This window comes from Chiloscyllium punctatum, chromosome 17 (assembly GCF_047496795.1).
Source record: "Chiloscyllium punctatum isolate Juve2018m chromosome 17, sChiPun1.3, whole genome shotgun sequence".
NCBI lineage: Eukaryota > Metazoa > Chordata > Chondrichthyes > Orectolobiformes > Hemiscylliidae > Chiloscyllium > Chiloscyllium punctatum.
In genome coordinates this window covers 57,449,499-57,472,880 of record NC_092755.1, presented here as the reverse complement: position 1 = coordinate 57,472,880, position 23,382 = coordinate 57,449,499, and the positions used below count along the sequence as shown (strand labels likewise).

Here is a 23,382-nt window from a genome sequence, read left to right as displayed (position 1 = left end):
ATAACAAAGTGACCAGAACCGAACACAATACTCGGCCTCACCAACATCCTGTACAGCTGCAACATAACTTCCCAACTTCTATGCTCAGTGCCCTGACTGATGAAGGCTGGTGTGCCAAGAGCCTCCTTCACTGCTCTGTCTACCTGTGACTCCACTTGGAGTGCACTTGACCTCCAAGGTCCCTCTGTTCCTCTATACTCCTTACCATTCATCAAGAAACTTCTGCCTTGATTTTACTTTTCAAAATGCAAGACCTCATACGTATCTATGTTAAACTCCCTTTGCCATATCTTGGCCCACTTCCCCAGCTGATCGAAGTCCTGTTGCAGTTTCTGATAACCTTCTTCACTGTCCATGATACCTCCGGTTTTAGTGTCATCTGAAAACTTACTAATCATGCCTTGTACATTCTCATCCAAATCATTGATACAGATAACAAACAGTAATGGACCCAGTACCAACCCTGAGACACTTCACTAGTCACAGGCCTCCCGTCCAATAAGCATCCTTCCACGATTACCCTCTGTTTCCTACCATCAAGCCAAGTGTGTAACCAGTTTGCTAGTTCCCCCTAGATTCCATGCGATCTAACCTTCCAGAGCAGTCTACCATGTGGAACCTTATCAAAGATCTTACTGAAATCCATATTGACTATGTCCACCTGCTGTGCTTTTCTAGCGCCGCATCTTTCAACTACGTCCACCGCCCTGTCCGTATCAACCTTGCTGGCCACTTCATCAGGAAACTCTTAACCAAATTTGTGAGTAATGATCTCCCATGCACAAAGCCATGTTGACTATTCCTATTCAAATCCTGTCTTTCCAAAACTTCCCTGAGCTGAACTTTATTCACCACATCTGAACAAGTACACTCCCTCTCTCCTTTTGTTTGCCCAGTGATGCTGAACCCAGCTTTAGGATCCCATCTACTGTTCAACAGAAACCATTTAACTCAGCACAAGTCCAGAATTGGTGGGAGAAGACTGTGTGTTGAATGACTTAATTTCTCCTCTGCTGCCAGTGATTGTTACTGGAATCTTACTGTAGGTGGAAGTAAATACTGCAAGAGGCTAATTTGACTGGATGTAAGGGCAGGATTCAAAAGCTCCAAAAGACATGACGTGAATTTGGGACTAATTGGCAACTGCACAAGGAAGTTGAATTGAATCTGGAACTGAACAGTGCTTACAGGAAGCAAATGTTTGTTTGATTAGGCTTGTGCAGATGGGAATTGTCCATTCACCAGCTAATAACTAATTTACTGTTGAGCCTGATATTAGATAACCAATAATGTCACCAGTTGTTCTTCATTGGGGTACCTTGCCCACTTTGAGGTTCATTGGAAAGGGGTGCTGAGCATTTTATCAGCTGCTATAATATTGGGGGAAGGTTGGTAGAAGCTAGAAGTAGGGGGGCTCAGTTTCAAAATAAGAGGTCACTCATTGCATTCAAAGATGTGATTGGATTCTGTGAGGGCCATTGGTTTTTTTTTTGGAATTCTCTTCCCCAGAGAGCGATAGAGACTGGGTCATTGAATAGAATCAAGGCTGAGATAGGTATTTAATCTGGAAGGGAGTCATTGCTTAAGTGGGCAGACAGACCGGAGAAATTTCGTTAGGTCTTGTTCCGATCAACCATAATTTTATTGAATGGCAGAGTAAGCTCAATGACCCTTCTGTCCAATTCCTGCCTATTCTCATGTTCTTGTATCATTGTAATGAAGGAAACTGATTGTTATTTGAGAGAATTTAATACGTTTACAATGTGATAATGGCCAGACAATATACTTATTTCAACCTACATGAATTACGATATGTATATTGGTCAGGACAAGGAGATCTGCTCTCCCAGTAATCAAATGGGATCTTGTATTTTCTTCTGAAATTTAACATCCTATCAAAAATACATTTAATAACACGTTCCTGGTGCTGCATTAACGTGTCTGCCAGGATTAAGTGCTCAAAGCTCTGGAGTGGGACTTGAACCCGCAATCTTCCGTTTCTGAATTGAGAGTGTAACTCACTGAACCACCTGCGAGTGTGTCGCTCACAGTCAGTAATTTACTTGGTGTTTTGGAAACCGTGGACATGTTCTGTTACAAGTTAGGAGAAGGAGGTTATTAAAATGCTTCCTGGCAGAACTTAATGTAATTTTTGAAAGGGAGCTGGGAATAATTGGATGGGACATGATGTCTGGGAATGAAAGGGGGAGAAAAGCTAGCTTTCTAAACAGCTGGATGGATTACAAGGCCCAAACAAAGAGCAGATTGTCAGGCTGAAGGCGTTGTGTTTTGAGAGAAGCCTGAGATAAAAAAAAGCCCCAAATGAATGCTGTCATGTGAGCCCCTAACCTGTTTGCTGATTGTTTTCAGTATTCATCCCAGGTTTCAGCAGCCTTGATCCCAGCATTAATGTAATCCTTTGCTGCTACTGACACTGAATGACTTGAGTTGTCCTGTGTTACAGCTCTGTGCCTCTGAGGTTCTGTGGGTTTATTTGTGTCTTGTAAACCTTTACCCAACCCAATCTCTCAGCACTTCCCTGCCCTGAACCATTCTCCTTGTTCCTTTCACTCACTCACTTGCTCACTTTCACACAGGAACAATCTCTGGTTTTCTGGTTGTTTAGTTTTTGATCTTCTCTAGTCTTTCCCCTGTCACTCACCTTTCATCTGATTTCTCCCAAACTTTCATTCTAACTATTCCTATTCTCTCTCCTGTCTCCAACTACTAGGTTCTCGATATGACTTTCTGAATGTCTTCCTGTTTTGTTTGTCTCTGAGGTGTATATGATACTAGTGTAATGTTATCAAGGACAGTCCCTCAGATCAAAGATTCTGGCAGAATGATCGTGAAAAGGTTGACTGTTAGGCAAATCATGCAGAGAAATCATGCTGTATAGACTGAGAGAAGAGGGAGAGAAATGTTGAAGACTGGAGGGGAAGAGGGAAAGAGTGCTAAATGACTGAGGGAAGACAGAGAGAATAATGTACAGATTGAAGGGGAAAGAGATAGGGAGAGCACTGTGTGTACTTGGAGTGATGGGGCGAGAGAATGTTGCATAGACTGAAAGTAAGGAGGGAGGTGTGGAGAATGTCAAATGGAGCAGATTTTCAGCCAGAGAGACTGATTGGGTAGGAGAAAGAGCACAGCATATGGCCTTAAAGGAGAATGAGAAAAAGCCCATGAAATAATGTGGAGGACAGAGAGAATGACGTATGGACTTGGTGGGGGTGGGCGATGTGGTACATTGGGCATGATTGGGGAGGAGGTGGGAAGAACATAGTACAGTCTTGATAGGCAGTCATAACTGTCTGTCTTACCAATATAATGAAAGGAAAATATTAATAGTATGCTGAGCATTCATTCTGGGGGTCTCGATTACTTCTTAGATGAAGTGTTGTGCACAGTAGGTCTTTGATATATATATATATATATATATATATAAGTATGAATTAACAGTAGAATGCATACCATTGGCAGGTATTTGCATAAATAGCCTGATTCATTGGCTACTTGGTTCTACTGAAGTGAGGAAAGGGTCACAAATCACTTTGAACTGGGGCAATCTTGTGTATCAGGATTTAGCCAAAACTGACAATATTCACCACATTGAAATGTTGTTGCTCTGCGTAGCTGACAAAAGGTTTGCAAATCTTGATCTTCAAGGCTCCAGTGGACTCCGATCATCTGCACTGAGATAGAGCTTCATTCGGTCCTAGTGAATGGCCCAGCTCCAGCTGTAAAAGATTACCTCTCAGGTTTTGGATTCCCACAAATTCCTTTCATTGTTTTAAACATCTAAATTTGATCACCCATCATACCGGTAAACTTTGAGGGGCAACAAGCCACATCTATCAGTTTATTACAACTTTAAAACCAAAATGAATTAAAAGTCCTTTCCTTGGCACCTCTGCTTTGAGTAACATTCTGCTGGCAGAGAGCCTTGAGGGGTGTACGGTGGGTGACCTACACTGACTGGATCTATATAAGCTCCTGAGGCTGCAGAGCAGAGGTACTGGTTTGCCTAATTAGAGAGACAGTGAGTTGGCTCTAAAAACATAAAGCTTCCTTGCTCTGTGGAGACTGATGAATTGCTTGTGACAGCCAGTGGCTTCAGAGTAAATCCAGGGTGGGTAAACCTAGGTCAAACTTGCTGACACCAGCCCATTGTCCAGGGAATGCTTTACTCGGCATGGCGAACAACGCAGCTTGGAGCTTCTCCACTGTTTTCTCAGTATGTCGAGTGCTCGGTTTAAACTGATGTGCTGTACACCTTTTGGTATAGTCTAGTTTAGAAATTTGAAAGTGGTCCTTCCTTGGCCCCTGTGAATGTTTGCCCAGATGCCTTCAGGGTCTAATGGTGTTGGGGGAGGGCAATTGATTTTTGTGGGGGGGGGCGGGTTTAAAAAGATTGTAATTATTTCCTTGCTCAAAAAGGGTTGGAAGAGGCTGTGTTTGAGCATATACACTGAAAGGCATATATTTCTGTTCTCTAAAAACCATGTAATTCGATATGAAGTGTATTTGAATCAAATCTACATTGAATGACAGCTGTTATGTGTTGTCACAGACTGTTAAGTGAGAGGTGGATAGCTAGCTCAGGAGATGGGGAAATTGGATGCAAATGTTTACTGTGCATGTTGGACAGAAAGGGTCTTAGTTGCTGGGGAGAGAAGGTTCTGTTATTTAGTTTGCAGCAAGGCATCAGGGTGGGGAAGGGATGGTGTGTGTGGCGGGGTCTTTATAAGTTGAACAGTAACAATCCTTGATAAGGGGGACCATCAGTCTACTCAGCTCATTTAAAGCTCTCTTCAGCATGCCAGGGATTGACTCGTTAGCCACTGCTGGCTGGTGCCTGCTTATCATTGTGGCATGTTGGAGAGAGATGGGGTAATAATGTTGGGGTTGGGCAAGGTTGGGTGACAATTAATATAAAGATCCAATGTCAAAATGATCCAAATTCTGGAGATTAGTATTTCAGCCGTAAGGATGCTAAATGGTCCAAAGTAGCTTTGTATATTGTACTAGAGCTGGTTTCCTGCTGTCCTTTAAAGAAGCTCTGGTCTGGTCTGTAGGTGACTCCAGCCTGCAAAAAGTGCAGTAGCCTAGCAACCTAGCTCATTAGGGAACAGTATTAAATGCAATCTTAGATCAAACTTTGAAATAAGTGTATCCAGTTTTCACATTAAAAGATTATTTTTCTTCTTAATGATAAAAGGCTTAAGTAAAGACCGCCTAAAAAAATTGTCATTAATTGATCAGGCTGTGGGCACCCTCTGTTTGAAGTCTGGCCTCTTTGACCCCTGACCTCCCTTAATGACTCAACCCTAGCCCCTGAATACACAGATTAAACTCATCCAGCATTGCCACATCTGTCGCAGTAATTTGGGAATGAGGCGTGTAGCCATGGCAACGTGACTGGAGCTGTCCGTCATCACAATATATTAACAGCAGGCAAGCAGGCCAGGCTTCCTTGTGCAAGCTGGACTTTGCAATTATCAGGTTAATGTGGCAGGACAGACTCTCAGACACACAAGCAGAAAGAGACAGACTCTGAGACAGACACACACAGAGGTTGCTAAAAGGCAAGTATTTACATACAACAAAAGAAAATATTCCAGTTGTAAATTGCTTTCCAGCAGAAAGAAAACTGATTCTCATAGAACTTTGACTCAAAGTTATGGATTGTGAAAGTTCTCTCCATAAACCACCTTCCCACTGGTAAGTAAACAGGAACAAGCATTCATTTAAATAGTGCCTTTCACCAACGACCAGATTTTGTGGTGTAGGGAAGCATCTGAGGATGTGTAAAATGGTGGGTGAGACTTGGGTATGGAAGAGCTGACTTCCATTTCTGCCAGATCCAATATTTGCCAGCGGAGAATCGGGGAGGGTGAGGAAGGGAATTCCACACACTCGAGATAATTTGAATTTAGTCCTGAATTCAAACAGACCCCCTTTTGCCGGTTCCAAGAGCCTTAACCTGTGGATTGAGTAGGTGCAATTTTTCTTGAAGTGTGTATCGCTGCCATATTGGAAGATTTTTAAAAAATCCTTTTGTTCCTTTAAATATTTTTTTAAAAAAAGTTGGACTTGTCACTGAATGTTTATAATTAAAATCTTCTGCTGAACTGTTTTAATCATTAGGCCATCTGGAGCAGGTTAATAAAATAAATTTGGTCATGCAATTTAAATAGACTTATTTGTTGACATTTGTCTAAGGGCTGTTATTATGTCTTTGAGGGTTTGGCTGAATTTCAATTATGTCAGCAGGAATTCATTTTGATTGACAGTTTAGAGAGACTATTAAAGGATTAGCTGTATTTGCAGCGTCTGAATTGAAGTTTATTCATATCCAAGATTAGCCACTGAGATTTAAAATCTTTGATTGGGTTTATGAGTGAAAGATCTTTTCACAATCAAGTGTGCAGGGCATGAGAGCTTATATAAGACTGTTAGAAGTTTGTTTACTTTCCATTGCACCTTGGATGCTGAGGTTTACTCATGTTGGATGCTGGGTAATTGGATATGAGGGATCATGTGAGTGAATGAGGCTTAATAGCCTAGCAACTTCTAAATCTCCCAGGGAACTGAGGCAGACCTTCCAGACAGCCTTCCTTGACAAATGCCCCAGTGACTGCTTATACTGAGACTCTGAATTGGTGGGTCCAAATCCATACCATACCTACCTCTCTAATTCCAGTGCAAAACAAATTCTCACTATTTGGTGCATTTTGTTTTTACTGAGTTAGGTCCAGCAAGTTTCAAGCTATCAGCCTTAGTAGAACAAAATCCGACCACAAGTGTTTTGTGGCTTGTGGATAGTTGTTGAATTGCATCTACTGATACTGGAACTTGACAGGCCATTCCCTATGAAGCGAGAGCCAACCTGGAGTGGAGGACATACACCTGTCTGTATCAGTGGTGCTGACGTGGAGGTGGTAGAGAGCTTCGAATTTCTAGGAGTAAATGTCACCAACCATCTGTTCTGGTCTATTCACTTTGACCCTGCAGTCAAGAAAGCACACCAAAGCTTCTACTTCCTCAGAAGGCTATGGAAATTTGGCATGTCCACAATGATGCACCGGGTGCTGGAAGGTGGGACGAGTTTGGGGTGGGATATCTTGTTAGCATGGACATGTTGGACCAAAGGGTCTGTTTCCGTGCTGTACATCTCCACGACTCTGACACGAACCACTTTTTATAGATGCACCACAGAAAGCATCTTATGCAGATGCACCACAGTTTTGTATGGCAACTGCTGTGCCCAAGACCACAAGAAATTAGAGTTGTGAATGCATCCCAGTCCTTCCTTCCATTGACTCTGTCCACCCTTCCTGCTGCCTCGAGAAAACAGCCAACATAATCAAAGACCCCTCCCACCCTGGTTTTACTCTCTCCCACCCACTTCAATTAGGCAGAAAATGCAAAGTTTAAAGACATTTATCAACAGATTTAAGAACAGCTTCTTCCCTGCTGTTATCAGACTTATGAACTCTCATGTATTAGAGTTCATCTTTCTCTGTAGCTGCAACACTATATTTTGCATTCTGTTCTATTACCCTGATGTACTTATGTAAGGTATAATATGTCTGGATAGCACGCAAAACAATACTTTTCACCGTATCTCGGTACATGTGACAATAATAAGTCAGCTTTTCAACAGCCATTTGAACTGATGGGTCTGCCTAGAATATGTAGATAAATCATGATTGGAGCTTAAACCCACTGTTTTCTGACACCGTTTTTGAGACTATTCCAAATGGTTTAAGCTGCTATCTTCTTAGTGGGTGATTGATCTCAGGTCAAGAAGGGCCCCATTTTGATAACTGCTGAGTGAGATAAGTTCACCAGAACTAGTGTGAGGAGTTGGCAATGGCGGACTTTCCCTAGTGCCCCTGGGCAGGTGAGGAAATTCAGACAGTGTTGGCTCCTGCTCTCTGCCTCATAACTGTTGCTGTGGGAAAGGTCCACACGTCTGGCTTAAGGATCATACCTTGGGAATGCCTATTGAAAAAAACATTAGAGGACAAATAGCACCATTGTTCCAATGTTTGAAGAAATAGAAGTCATAATGTAAGTGTCCTGGCTCAGTGGCAGGCCTTCCCAATTCCCCCTTTGCCCTTCTCACCCTGGCTTTCCCCTTTTTCCAATCCTCCTTCCCATCCCCATCCCCATCCCCTTGTCTGTTCCACTTTCCAACATTGTTCCCCTCTTCTGCTTCTTACTTATCTTTGTCTGAAGCGACTATCTGTCTCTATCCCGCCAAATTCCCCCTTCACGTTGCATCTTACTCTTTCGCAGTTATTTTTTCTTGAGGTGTAGAGGTAACATCAGTGGGCTTTTAATCCAGGTACCCAGGCTTATGCTTTGAAGGACATGGGTTCAAATGTCAGCCATGGCAGCTGGTGGAATTCAAATGCAAATGAATTAAAAAGATATTTAAAGCTAATCTCAATAATTGTGATCATGAAACTATCATTGATTGTTATAAACAAAAAACCATCTGGCCTACACGTGACTTCAGACCCGTAGTAATGATCAATGGAAATTTAGGGATGGGTAACAAATATTGTCCTTGTCAGTGATGCTCACATCCCATGAAAGAATAAGTGAAAAGATTATCTATTGATATCTGTACACAAGTCCTTTTCCTGTATCTGGCAGAGTTTAGCGTTTGCTGCATGTTTTCCTGTTTGGATGGTACTTTCTGTTGGCACATTCTCAGTAATGTAATGATTAAGATTTTAACACCAAAGGAAAAGATCAGCAAGCCACTTAGTTTTGTCTGTGTGCAGCTCAGCAGGATGTGGGGTGTGACTGAACTGTAAGCTTTGTCCTGCACCACACGCTGTTCCAGGCTTGTACTGGCTGGCAGGCTGTTGAGGCAGGTCATCTATTTAAATTTGCTATCTGTTCTTATGAAGGGCAGTGTTCTCTTTAGTTTCCCACTCCTTTTAATTATTTCACGACAAAGAATTCCTTGTGAGAACTCCAAGTCTGTAATTTCAGAGTGTTCAAAGCTGCATGTTCCCATTTCCACAGTTTGAGATGTTACTATTGCTTCTCATTTGAAGCTGATAGCAATTTACAGGTGTCCTCTTGTTCCTTGATCAAGGGCCCTTTCTTCACATTTGGGCAAATGTACCGGTGCCAGCTCTTTGAGAGAGCTATTCAGTTAGTTCCCATAGATTCAGAGTGTTTGCACAGAAGGTGGCGATTTGGCCCATTGTAGCTGTAACAGCTCTCTGTAAGATCAACCATCCCAAACCCTCCCAGCAGCCCTGCAGTTTTATTTCAAATAATTGTTCAGGTCTGAGCTTTTCTTTACCTGAGAGTGTATTCCGGATTCCTAACCATTTGCTCCATAAACTTAAATGTTGCTTCACGGTGTCAGATTAGAAATTGAAGCAGAAATTAGGCCATTTGACTCCTCAAATTTGTTTTGCCATTCAACACGATCATGGCTGATCTAGGTAAAAACAATGACTGCAGATGCTGGAAACCAGATTCTGGATTAGTGGTGCTGGAAGAGCACAGCAGTTCAGGCAGCATCCGAGGAGCAGTAAAATCGACGTTTCGGGCAAAAGCCCTTCATCAGGAATAAAGGCATAAAGGCCTTTATTCCTGATGAAGGGCTTTTGCCCAAAACGTCGATTTTACTGCTCCTCGGATGCTGCCTGAACTGCTGTGCTCTTCCAGCACCACTTATCCAGAATCATGGCTGATCTACCCTGGCCCTCGATTCCCTTTTCTTTTCAAAAATCTAACCATCTCCTTTTTAAATACTTAAGTGATCTAGCTTTCACAACTCTTCAGGGAAGAGAATTGCAGACACATCTACCCCCTTGGCATTAAAGCTCCTTCGCACGTCCATTTTACATGAGTGTCCCCTTATTCTGCAACTGTGTCCCCCGGCCTGAGATTCCCCCACTAGTGAAAACATCTCAACATCTACTCTGTCAAGCCCCTCAGAATCTTGTATGGGTCAGTAATATCAGTCAGGAGAAAGTGAGGACTGCAGATGCTGGAGATCAGAGCTAAAAAATGTGTTGCTGGAAAAGCGCAGCAGGTCAGGCAGTATCCAAGGAGCAGGAGAATCGACGTTGCGGGCATAAGCCCTTCTTCAGTAATATCAGTCCTCAATCTTCTAAGCTGGAATGAATAAAGGCCTAAACTGTTCAACTATTCTTGATAAGTCAACCCCTTCATTCTAGACAACAATTTAGTTAATCTCTTTTGAACAATTTCCAATGCCAATATATGTCATAGAATCCCTGCTGTGTGGAAGCAAGCCATTCAGTCCATTGAGTCCACACTGATGCTCTGAAGAGCACCCGACCCAAACCCATCCCCTAACTTATCCCTGTAACCCTGCATTTCCCATGGCTAATCCATCTAACCTTAACATCCCTGGACACAGTAGATAATTTCCCATGGCCAATCCACCTAACCTGCACATCTTTGGACTGTGTGAGGAAACTGGAGCACCTGAGGAAACCCATGCAGACACTGGGAGAATGTGCAAACTTCATACAGTTGCCCGAGATTGGAATTGAACCTGGGTCCCTGGTGCTGTGAAACAGCAGTGCTAACCATTGAGCTGCCTTTTTCCCCTCCACAAATACAGGGTCTAAAGCTGTGCACAGTAATATATGTCTGGCCCCACCAACACACGGGAGAGTTGTAATATGACCTCCCTGTTTTTAAAATCCAAACCCATAGCAGTAAAGGCCAAAATTTCATTTGGTTTTTTAATTACTTGCTACCCCTGCATGCTAACTTGTGTTTTTCTACACAAGAACACCCAGATCTCTCTGTGCTACACTTTCTCTCTCTTTCTCTCTTTCTCTCCTCCTTCTCTCCTTCTCCTCTCCTTCTCTCTTTCTCCCTCTCTTTCTTTCTTTCTTTCTCTCTCTCTCTCTCTCTCTCTCTCTCTCTCTCTTTACTTAAATAAGTCTACCTTTAATTCTTCCTAGTAAAGTGTATGACCTCACACCCTTTCCTACCTTAAACTCCACCTGCTAGGTTTTTGCCCAGTCATTCCCTGCAGATTCCATTTATGTTCATCACAGCATCTCCTCCCACCTATTTTTGTATCATCGGCAAATATGAGTACTTTGTACTCTGAACCTCCTCCAAGGAATTAGTAAAGACAGTAATCACTTGAGTACCTAGGACTGATCCAATGGCATTCTACTAGTTGCATTGTTCCAAGTTGAAAAAGATCTCAATTGTCCATTTTGCGTGTGTTAACTAATCCTTAATTCCCGCTAATACATTGCCCCCAATACTGTGAGCTCCTAATGTATACGTTAACCATTTATGTGGCACCTTATCGAATGCCTTCTGAAATTACAAATGCACTGCATCTACCAGATCCCCTGTATCAGCTCTCCTTGTTATATCCTGGAAAGAGCTCTAGTAAATTTGTCAAATGATTTCCCTTTCACAAAACCATGTAGACTCAAATTGCATCAAGTTTTTCTAAATGTTTTGCTCTTCCTTCCTTAATAATGGGCTCTGGCACTTTCTAAACAATAGTCACCTTGACTCAATGCTTCTTTGTTGACATTGCTTCCACCATTGTGAACATTTTCCATCAATCTGACCAGACACCTTGTTATTTTGAAAGTCTCTATCAAACTTCCTTTGCATAATTTCTTCAAGGAGAACAGACCCAACTTCTCCACTCTTTGTTCACGAATAAATTTCCTCATCCTGGAACCTTGTGAATCTTTCCTGTCCCTTTCAAATATCTTCACGAGTTTCATTAAAGTTCACAATATTTCCAGGTTTTGTGTAACCTGCAGATTTTGAAATTGTGTCCTCTATACCAAGGTCTCTGGATCATTAGGCAGAGCAGGGATCTTCATCCTGACCCCTGTGTAACCTCACCAGACTGTAATTCTTGCGACTGAAACTATGGGAGCTGCATTCACCGCCCATGTACTTGCAGTTCTTATGATGTCACTGCCAACAATGCAGCAGGGAAGTCTTTGCGTCAAAGAATAGAAGCAGTGAAATAAGTCTTTTGCAAAAGTTTTAATTGAATTCAAATCCTGGGATCACAATTTGCGCACTGCCCCGCTACAAACACCTGTCCGCCCAAATCCTGACCCTTCAATGCCTTTCTGCTGTTTGTCTTTGTGCTGCTTTACTGTTTACTATCCCCAAGAGCGATGGAGCAAGGTGGCCAAGTGCAGGCGAAGTGATGAGTGCCCAGGAGCAGAGTGACTGGGGAAGTAGCTATGTGGGCAGTGAGCAAAGTGCCAAATGCGAGGAGAAAGGGGCATGGTGCAGCAGCAAACGGAATGCTGAGGGGAGCAGTGAGTGAAGAGTATATGGGCAAGTATCAGTGGCACTGTCCGAGTTCATGTGGTTCAGTCAGCACCAGCTTCTGGCTCTTGTTGCACCCGATCTCAGTGGCAAGAAATGCACAGTTTTACAACCATGCTGGAGCTGTGGTTTTTATTCCACGGCCTCCAGCTCTGCCTAACACCATCTATAAGATGGTACTTTATTCTATACCTTTTTGCAAATCCATGTTACATCAACCACATTAGCTGCTTCAGCCCTCTCTATTACCTCATCAAAAAATTAAGTTTGCTTTTAACAAATCCCTCCTGGTTTTCATTTTCCACATCTAGAATTGAATTCCCATTTGGAAGTTATATTGAATCTGCTTCCATCACCCTTTTAAGACAATGAATTCTAGACCAATGCTCCTTGGTGAATAAAATAAATTCTCATCTTCCCATTTTCTGAGTGATGTGCCAGCTATCTTAAATTCTTCGTACAAATTGTTTTCTGTTCACCTGATGTCTGCACACAGACTTTGCAATGTTACAGATGGGGGGCTGAGGAGAGGGATGAGGAATGGTTGTAGTAGCTGGACCAATGGGTCATTCTGGTCAATTCACACCCCCATGGACAGTACATGTGTGCAGAGAATTTAAATTCAGTTATTTGTTTAAAAACAAAACGGGTGAAAAAAAAAGACAAAAGCAGAACTTACTGGAAAAACTGAACAACTCTGACAACATCTGTGGAGTCAAAGCAGAGTTAGAAATTCACAGAATTGCTGTGTTTTTCCAGCAATTTCTGCTTTTGTTTCTAATTTCTAGAATTCACAGTTCTTATGGCTTTTTTGGGAATACTGAAGAATTAGTATTAGTAAAAGTGACCTTAAAATGGTCAGTTTGGCTTTAAAACCCAATGATGCACCAGGTCGTTATACAGGCAGAAACCGTGTTCAAGCAGCCTAGAAGGCTAGATATCAAGATCGCTGGTCAGTGGTTAATGAAGACCCACCACAACAAAGGGTAACAAGGAAAAGCAATAAAACTGTCCTTGCCGATGCCACACTCAATCTCTGACTGAATTTAAAAATAAAACATTCTCCTGAGAACCAAGAACAAAAACAAGCTCCAGGGTTTTTAGTAGAACTGGCGCATTTATTTTGGTGTTTGTAGACTGATCTTCAAGAGACTATGTACCTGCAGTTTGCGCTGTGCTAGTGTGGTTCAAAATTGTTCACCTCTGATTGTAGAGGGACAGTTTTAGGATGGTTTAAAGGTTTACAGAGTTTATTAGTGGATAATGAGATCTTGAAGTGACCCATTTAAACAAGCAATTATCAGATTAGTGTTGGTAGAGGTGAGTCTTAGAGATACTGATCTCTGCTGCTGACATGTGCATTGTGTGGATGGGCCAACTGACCAGCCATTGAGAAGAGTTACACGGTACCATTATTCTCATTGACACCGCCAGAAACAGGAGTAGACCGTTCAGCCCCAAGAGCCTGCTGCTATTCCATTTTGCTGCTGTTGGAGTTGCTCCATATTCCTTGATCCTCCTTGTGTAATATAAGTTCCATTGATCTCCATTGCAAAAATCTCCATGTGTCCATCAGCATCTGCAGCCCTTTGGGGAAAGAGAGGTATTCAGATTTCCAGAAGTCTTTATGAAGTGCTTTGTGATATCACCCCAAAAGGCAAATTTCTAATGTCTCTTTGTTCTGGATTTCCTTATTCGAGGAAATTGTTAAATTCTGTCAACAGCTGATACATAACGTGGCAGCGTAATGATTCTGTTACTGAGGGGCCGAGGGGCCTGGTCTGATCATTGAGATATGAGCTTCAATCCCACCCTGCCAGCTAGAGAGTTAAAATTTGCATCCTGGTGGCCATGTAACTTTGGAATTACTGTAGAAAACCCATCAACTTTGCTTGCATCTTTACCATGTCTGGCCAAACCCACAGCAATGTGGTTGCCTCGTAATCTTCACTTGAAATGACCTTGCAAGCCAGCCTGTTTATTGTACCTCAGGGCAACAAAGGACCACAGTGGTTTAAGGAGATGGCTCTGTGCCATCCTTTCGAGGGCAATTGGGAGTGAGCAATAACTGCTTAGCCTTACCACACCCTGAGAATGAATGAAATTTAACAAAAAAGTCTTTTAAACACTTCAATTAGATTGATCTTCTGAACTTGGAGGAATGCAAATCTAGTCTGTGTGACCTGATTTCTCAATGTAACTCAGCATCATTGTGGTGAATGTGCAGTGACTATCCGCTTTCAAGCTTTTTTTTTATTCCTGAGATTCCACATCAGGAATTGAACATTAAAATTCCTGTACCAAAGCAGAGTTATTTTAATTTGTTGATGGAAAGTGGGTATCACTGGCTGGGCCAGCACTGTTGCTCATCCCCAGTTGATCTGGAGAAGGTGATGGTGAACTGCTGTCGTCCACTTGGTGTAGTTAGTGAAAACTCCGCAGGTTTTGTGCTGCAGTCATGGTGAACAGACCAAATTGTCGTGTTACAGGAATTACATGGAAAAGCAAATGAAATGACAGGAGCATAGCCTCAGCAGATTGATCAGACCGTGTGACCTTGGGAGTCAATAGACTTCAAGCCTAGTGAATCCTGTGAGACGGCGCACATTTGATGCAGGAAAAAAGTGGCAAATAGAACACTGATGGTCGTAGTTTAACACTTGGGGAATGGTTCGGACAATGGGGTCCAACCTGCAGCACTTTGCATTATTCATGTGAACAGAGTTGTAGATGAATTATTGATGGCAGAGATTGAGCAGGTGTGAGAGCACGATTCCAATTACAGCTCAACTGTAGACGCTGTCGACTGTGTCTCAACACTTCACTATCACCACTTTACACACAGCATCAAACTGGATCCAGTCCGCCTGGAGCAGCTGTTAGGAATCTCTTGCTATCCCTCACATGCTGTTGGGGAATTCAGTGCTGAGGGTTTGCTATCTTAGTATGTCGGAGTTATTTTTATAATCATTCATGGGTTATGAGAGTTGCCAACTGAGGCAGTATTTATTACCCATCCCTAATAGTGCTTGAAAAGACAGTGATGACCTTCCCAAACCACTCCAGTCCATGTGGTGTAGATACACCCACTGCTACTTTCCCTAATGATTTGACGTAATGGCCAGGCCAGTTCAGGGTAGACCACACTGCTTTGTGTGTATAGTTGGATGTAGGTCAGATCAGGGAAAGATGTCAGAACATTCACCGGTTTTCAAAATCCAATCATTTAATAATCATAATTAACAAGATTAGCCTTTATTCCAGGTTTGTTAATTAATTGTATTGGAATTCTGCCAGGTACCATTTGAATTCCTGTTTCTAGATCATTGGTCCAAGATTGTAAGTAGCCCAGTAAGATGACCACTGTGCCAGGGTTCCACAGGGTTTAAAGTTTGCCTGGGTATGTGATATAGGTGTACATGTGTGCGCGCGCACATTCCATTACTGCTGATTCTCTCTCCCTTTGAGTCGATCAAGCTGTGCTCGGAAAGCACACAGAATATAATTAAAAGCTTGGGAGTATTAGAGATTGGTATTCATCAGCAGATCTTAGTGTGATCCTGTCACCTTCTCCTGCCTCAACACCTGAACCTGCTGAAGCATTTGTTTGTTTGTATCTTGCTAGGTTTACAGCTGTCCACTTCAGTGATTTATGAACAACGAACAAGAGTAGACCACTCAGCCCTTCGATTAAAATCATGGTTGATCTGATTTTACCTCAACTCTACGTTCCTGCATATTGCCGATAATCTTTCATCCCTTCAGTAATCGACAATCAGTCTAACTTTGCCTTTTGAGGCAGGACATTCCAAAGATACTGAGAGAATGTTTTTTTCCCTCTTCTGTCTGAAATGGGCAATCTCTTACATTTGAACTAGCGCTAGGTTCTCCCATGAGAGGAAGCCTGTTTTCCATATCCACCCCTTCAATGTTTGAGCAAATAGGGGACCTTCAGTGTTGTTTGGCATTACAATTGAACCCAAACCCTTCTTTATCCAGTGTAAACTGAAAAGTGGGTGTCTAAAGGCCTTAGATGTTGGTCAGCATTGGCCATCCTGGCTATAAATACACTGTTCTCACAACACAATAGTTCCATTCCCATGTTATAAGAAAATTGCGTAATAGCCGTACCATTTAAAACAGTAGGACCAGAATCGTGTTATAGCCAATACAGATAAGGAAAGTTTGTGTTCTACAAGTAATGGTCTAAATTCTTCAATCACGTTGTAGCCAATTCGCATTGAAGAAACGTGTGTTATAGCAGAACCGATTACCTGTTTATAACTCTTCCATGTGAGCCAAGAGGGAATGGTTTCCTGTTGAGTTAGAGTTGTGGGGAGGGTGGAACCAGTGTGGAGAAATTTAGCTTTACGAGTGTACCTGACACAAGCACTCCTCCCCTCCAATATTTTATATTTTCAGTAACATCAGCTGAGGTGAGTGAGAAATCTTTTTAATTTTTAGGAGTTCAGATCAACTCCTGAAGTGAGGATTAGGGAATCTTATCAGCTGGTCCGGTCCCTGAGAGCCCCCTGCTGCTCAGTCCATGCTTTGCAAGAAAGTAAGAAATAGGACGTGTGAAGGTCTGTTTTATTCTGCAAAGCGCATCACACTGTTACTGCTGCCCTAGCTAGGTATGCACTTCACTGCTGACCCCCTCCAGGATGTGGGCTATCCACACAAAATACACTGACCCTGGTTTCCAGGTCTGTGTGGGCAGTTTTCCAGCCCTCTATTTGGGGTGCCTGGAATGGTGGTTGGTTCACCTGAGAATGTGGGTTTTGGAAGAGTTGGGGAAGGGCCAGTAGAGAGAAGGGTTATATCTCTGGCAATGCTCCCTTAATATTAGACAGAATAGAGAATGCAAAATCCCCTTGTCCTATCCACTCAGTGTAGGTGTTTACATTACTTAAACCTTCTCGGTTTTGTAATCATTCTATCCCTTTCTCTCTCCAATGTATCCAGCTTTCCTTTAAACGTATGGATACTATTTACCATGACTACACCATGTGGCAACAAGTTCCTCACTAATGAGTCACTGGTTAAAGAGAGGTTCTCCTGAGTTCCCTGTTGGGGTTAAATAGTGACTATCTGTATCCATGGCCCTAATAAATTTCTCTTCCTTGCATGAAGTCTGTAGGACCAGTTGGAGACCCCAATCTGCTATAGAAACTTGGGGGCAGGAGAAAGCCAATCAGCCCTTCAAGCCTGTACAACCTTTCCAATTAGATAATGACTGATTTGTCTTGGTGCCTATTGCTTAATATGATTGCATATTTTAAAAAAAATCATCAATCAGTGTTAAAAATTTTCAACTGACCAATCATCATCAGTTTTTAAAAGGAAGAGAATTCCAGATTTTCACTGCCTTTGTTGGATATATGCTTTATGACATCACCCCCCTGGAAGATTAACTTGATTTTTAAGGTCATGACCACTTGGTCTGGTCTCCCCTGCAGAGAAAATACCTTCTGATTGAATCGTTTAATCTTTTTTTAAAAAAAACACCTCCACTCCCTGGTCTTGTATATTTACAGGATCAGACTTGGATTTCCTTGGTTCAGTTAACTCTAAGTGCTGGGCGCCTTCCTGTCCCAGCATATATTGGTCTGTCCGAATGGCCTTTGAGAAGCTGGTGATGAGCTGTCGTCTTGATTTGCAGAAGTCCTTGAGGTATAGGAACACCTGCAGTGCTGTTAAAATGGGAGTGGAGGGGATCCAGGATATTGTGATATAGTTCCAGATCAGGATATGTGTGGCTTAGAACTTAGGTTGGAGATGCTCCCAGGTATCTGCTGCCCTTGTCCTAGATAGTAGAAGGTGCGAGTGTGGAAGATACTATCAAGGGAATCTTGGTGAGTTTTTAAAACTATCCGCAACAACTAGATCCAGTACGATCACATTGAAAGCTGTACATAATTGACTGGATAGGGCACCAGAGGGTACGATATATAAATATTGATGCCATTTTAATTAGTTAGTTTTTTGTGATCAGTAACACTTCAATTTCTGTTCTTCTGGCAAATGACAAATGTTTGAGTAATGGTGCCTGACCAGCTGGTCGGAGGAGAGAGTTCACTATTGTTAAAACCTCCAAACCCTTTGATTCTGTTGCAGGCTTTGGGTTTGTAACATTTGAGAGTGAAGATATCGTGGAGAAAGTGTGTGAGATTCACTTCCATGAAATCAACAACAAAATGGTGAGTGGGAGTGCGGGAGGTGTACTGGGGTCACTTGCTCCATGCTGCACTCGCAGGATTGCACAGGGATTGTGTGAGACAATCGGAGGAGGGGAGGATCCATGTGCTGCCCATCCTCCTGGGCGAACGGGCCACATTTGGTGAAGAGTTGGGTGAACGTCGCCTGTGGCGATGTGAGTGGGCTGGAGGAGTTTGTCTGGTTTTTGAAGCAAGCCGGAGTGCATTTTTGACAAATATTTCTATACTGGAGAGTCATTGCATGCCAACTGCCAACATATTCCTTGGCTTCACCACAATAGGACGTTTTCTGGGTCTGAACGCTAGTTGGCTCTGTTTTAGGAGTCCATTTCTAGGTCAACACTCTGAAGTTTTGATAATTTAAATCTTGAGAAAAATTGTAAAACACAAATTGTCCCTTGGGAGTGACAGTACATCTTGGATAATTTCCCGTGGGATTAAGAGAATTTGCTTTACTTACCTTTGGCTCACTGTCCATTCATACCTGGAGACTGTTCTGGGACATGGCACAAGAGATCATGATGGTGTTAGTCTCTTGATTTGAGTAGTAAACCTTTGTTTGAGGGAGAGGCATTAAATCGCCCTTTCCTCATGTTAAGATGTCCTTTCTTCAGCATCATTTGGTGGACAATGATCAGGTCTGAGAATTCTGGCTCATAGTTATCAGAGTCTTCACCCTGGGAGTGGAGTCTGGCTCTAGTTTACCAGCTTCATCTCTTTACTCTCCCGTTCAGGTGGTCAGTGTCAATGCGAAGAGTTACTGTTTGGCCGTTACTCTCTTGAGAACTTATTTCTTCTTGTTCCTAGACTGTATATTCCCTGTGCAGCTGTATGTGTGAGAGAACAGTGGTGTCCAGTCACTGTAAAGATAGTGCTAACAACACTGTTTGGTATGCTGTAGGTGGAGTGTAAGAAGGCCCAGCCCAAGGAGGTGATGTCACCAACAGGGACCGCCAGGGGTCGTTCTCGAGTGATGCCCTATGGGATGGATGCCTTTATGTTGGGGATTGGCATGCTCGGTAAGAGTGGTTGATCACATGGTGATTTTGAGAATTCACTGCATATAACCGGACACTGGAATCTCTTTACAAGTCCCTCTGTCCCTTACACTCACCCCCACCCAATGTGGCCAGGACCACTCTGTGGCAGAGCACATGCAAGGATTGGCTGACAGTGAAATGCTGTTCATCTCTGTCCCCATGCTGATACTGTTCATTCTTGACCACACTATCTATGGCAGGTCAGTCATTCAGACTGATCCTGCAGCTTGTTTGTGAGTGCACATTTCAACGGTGGTCTTGTGAATTTGTCGTTTGTCTCTCACAGGGTACCCAGGCTTCCAGGCTGCTTCGTATGCAAGTCGTGGTTACACAGGGCTCGCTCCCGGTTACACCTACCAGTTTCCCGGTATGTTGGACTGTCGGTGCTGAGAGATTTGATAATGCTGAGCTTATAACACCCTTTCTCTGAGATTAATTAGCAAAGTTTCCCCTGTTTTCAGAGCGTTAGCTTTTGTCAATCATGAGGTTTAACCTTTCTCTCATCTGTATATATTGCTCACTCTCTAGGTCCCTTATTGTTGCCTCCAGCCACTACCCTTCCATCTTCAGCAGGCCGGGCAGGGCAGTCTGGGGTACAAACCTCACAGTGGCCCCCATCGATGCTGCTCCAGGATTGGCCGACGGGAGGTGAGTTTGTGGAGGACAGGATGCGTTTGTCTTTATCACTCCCTCTCCAACCTCCATTCACTCACTGACGGGTCACCCGTGCAATTTAAATAGTGAAAAAGAGCATACACAGAGCTTGAGAGTGTGTTGCTGGAAAATTGCAGCCAGTCAGGCAGCACCCGAGGAGCAGGAGAATCAACGTTTCGGGCATCAGCCCTTCATCAGGAGTAGAACTGGCAGGGTCATGACCTGGGTGTGGTATAGTTGGCACCAACAATGTTAGAACCAGCTACAAGAACCTGGCACCTCCCTATTGTCAATGACCCCTGGTCTCAAAGTGAATACCCACCCTGCCCATGCCACAGTCTCACTCCTCCTCTCTCCAAAGAGAAGCAGTATCTTTTTATTTAGGGAGAGAGTGGCATTGGGTCATTCATGCTCAGAATACATCCCAAGATGGACAAAGGAAAGACCGCTTAAAAACATGGCTGAACTCTGATGCATGGGAATTGTTTACCTGGAATGCACAAACTGGACAAAGAGCTTCCATGATGGTGCCAACCACTTGTCCCACCCTGCCTTCTCATACACCGCCTCCCCGTCCTGTGGCAGAGTCTGTGGCTCTAGGATCGGACTCTTCAGCCCCTGCAGAATCACCCTGAGGAAGCCCTTGACCCTGAGGCAGCGCTAAAGCAGAAATGCTGGATTGTAATTGATGCTTAGCCAATCAGCACGAGAGTGTTGGGGAGAATCACTGGAAAAAGTGGCTGAAACTTTGTTTTATTAAAATTGCTGCGAGTTGAAAACGTGACTGATTTTGGTGAGCAGGCAGTAATGTGAATGTGTGTTCACTGGGTGGCAGTGTTGTTCACAAATCACAGCTGCTGCAGTTTCAAATCCCCTGTTTTCGAATGAGTTTTTTTACCCAGTTGCCTGACTTTGTTTTGAAGTTGCAGGGATTGTACTGTACACCCAGCTCAAGGGTTCTCGGTCCTAGCAGAGTTACTGAGAACTGATACCCCTGAGACAGATACTCGATGAGCTAGACTGTAGCGTATCACAATGTAAATCACCTTCTGTAACAACCTCAAACTGGTGTCCTCAACGAGCGAGAACTCAACATTGAGGCTGAATGGGGAGGCACATGCTAGCCTGGGATTTGCATGCAGTTGCACTGATTGAAGGCTTGACAATTCTAATATTGCCTCTCCTTTTCCCTCTTCTGAAGGTGCTGGCTAATTAGAGTACAGTTTCACAATGGGCACTGATCATCTGATCTCTTGCCAGGAAGTGTTGGCATATAACTTATATACCTGAGGATCACCATAGGGAGTCTTGCCTTGTGTTCAGCTCACGTTGATTGACCAGCACCACTGGGGTCACTGTGGGTTTGAGGAGGTGGCGGGGCAGGGTGCTGCGACTGCAGCTCTGATTCTATCTTTGACCCAGACACATCGAAGCCAGTTGTTTTGGATGTAATCTCACTTCCCTATTCTGATTAAGACCAGCTAGGTCTTCGTGGACTGGGCAAAAGACGTGTGGGTTCTCACATATGGATAGTTCTGTTAAGTGCCCAAGTGACTTCCAGAAAGAGGCGACAGGGGTCTGGGTTCAATTCCAGCCTTGGGTGACTGTCTGCATTGAGTTTGCACGTTCTCCCCGTGTCTGTGTGGGTCCCCTCTGGGTTGGTGCTTCCTCCCACAGTCCAAAGATGTGCAGGTTAGGTGAATTGGCCATTCTAAATTATCTGTAGTGTTCAGGGATGTGTAAGTTAGGTGCATTAGTCAGGGGAGATGTAGACTAATGGGGTAGGGGCATGGTTCTGGATGGGTTACTCTTTGGAGGGTCGGTGTGGTCTTGTTGGGGCAAACTGGCCTGTTTCCATACTGTAGGGTTTCTATCATTCTCTTACCAAGTATCAATTGACTGTACGTTCAGAATAATGTCTGTATGCAGGCAGTTGTGGACGCTGAGGCACAAACTGGAACTGGAGCAGGGAAATGGTAAGTAGATGATTATAGGGGAGTTTGTCTTGTCTGGCTCTGTTTGTGTGAACCTTGCTTGGTGCCAGGGTCAGGTAGCATAGAGCAGCTGGAGGACCTCAGCTCTGCTGAAATGGGCTGATGGAGGGCAGTGTCTATGCTACCTAGCTCCTGGTCATTGTTGACTGGTGGATCTCTGGTTTTATGTTGATCTCTGTGACGCTCTCTCTCTCTCTCTCTCTCTCTCTCTCTCTCTCTATTTCTCAGCAATCCCCCTGACTGCATATGGACCAATGGCAGCAGCTGCAGCAGCAGCGGTGGTTCGAGGGACAGGTAAGGCTGGTGGGGAGTTTGAGTCCACTTTAGAATCAAACTCTATCCAAAAGGTTGGCACATCAAGCCCCTCAAACAGGCCACAGAATCAGATCTCATGGTACTGACTATGGAACCAGCCCCACACCAGAGTTTCCCTTGGCTCAGACTCGTTCTGGGGTCGCCCCAGGGTCACCTTGGGACCCCTGCCTCTACTTTGAGGTTCCCCCTCCCCGACTCTGGGGTCGCCTAGGGTGCCCTGACTGTGGCATTATTGCCAGTCTCCCCTCAGCCCTGAATCACTGTTATACCACAGTCACTCAATAAATGGGTAGAGTTAGAGGGCATGGGCGTCCCTGGTCTCTGGGTTGGTCAGTGTCAATGAACTGTGTTAACGAGCTGTGACGTACTGTTTGTTTTTTTGGTAGGTTCAACCCCAACCCGCACTGGAGGGTTCCTGGGCACCACCAGCCCAGGCCCCATGGCAGACCTGTATGGGGCAGCTAACCAGGACTCTGGGGTCAGCAGTTACATCAGTGCAGCCAGCCCAGCCCCGAGCACTGGATTCGGCCACAGTCTAGGGGTAAGTGTCACCGATATGTCACTGAGGTAAATCTTTACATTTACCACCAGAGGTCAGCTGTGAGTCAGAAAGCTGCCTGGAAGATACGACTAAGATATCATTCTCCCATTTCAAATATATTGCCAGGAAATGGTGCTGGTCGATGCTTGTCATGCATTTAATTATCTCAGAAGCCTCTTTCAGTTGGATAATTCTTTGATCGCCCCGTTCATTGCTTCCGGCTTCATCCCACAGTAACTATTTTGGCTGTGGGAGGTTGGATTGGTTGGGCTTTGTGTTCG

The 23,382-nt window shown here is 43.8% G+C and overlaps 1 protein-coding gene across 2 annotated transcripts in view; it reads left to right on the top strand.

The window, feature by feature from the left end:
* LOC140487866 (RNA-binding protein Musashi homolog 1-like) overlaps positions 1-23,382 on the top strand; it is a 142,581-nt gene that overhangs the window by 110,250 nt on the left and 8,949 nt on the right. For both annotated transcript variants that reach the window (XM_072587230.1, XM_072587229.1), the window contains 6 exons: positions 18,457-18,539; positions 19,459-19,576; positions 19,884-19,964; positions 20,126-20,245; positions 22,474-22,539; positions 22,947-23,101. In XM_072587230.1, the coding sequence (XP_072443331.1) occupies positions 18,457-18,539; positions 19,459-19,576; positions 19,884-19,964; positions 20,126-20,245; positions 22,474-22,539; positions 22,947-23,101 (623 nt within the window). The remainder of the gene's footprint in view (positions 1-18,456; positions 18,540-19,458; positions 19,577-19,883; positions 19,965-20,125; positions 20,246-22,473; positions 22,540-22,946; positions 23,102-23,382) is intronic.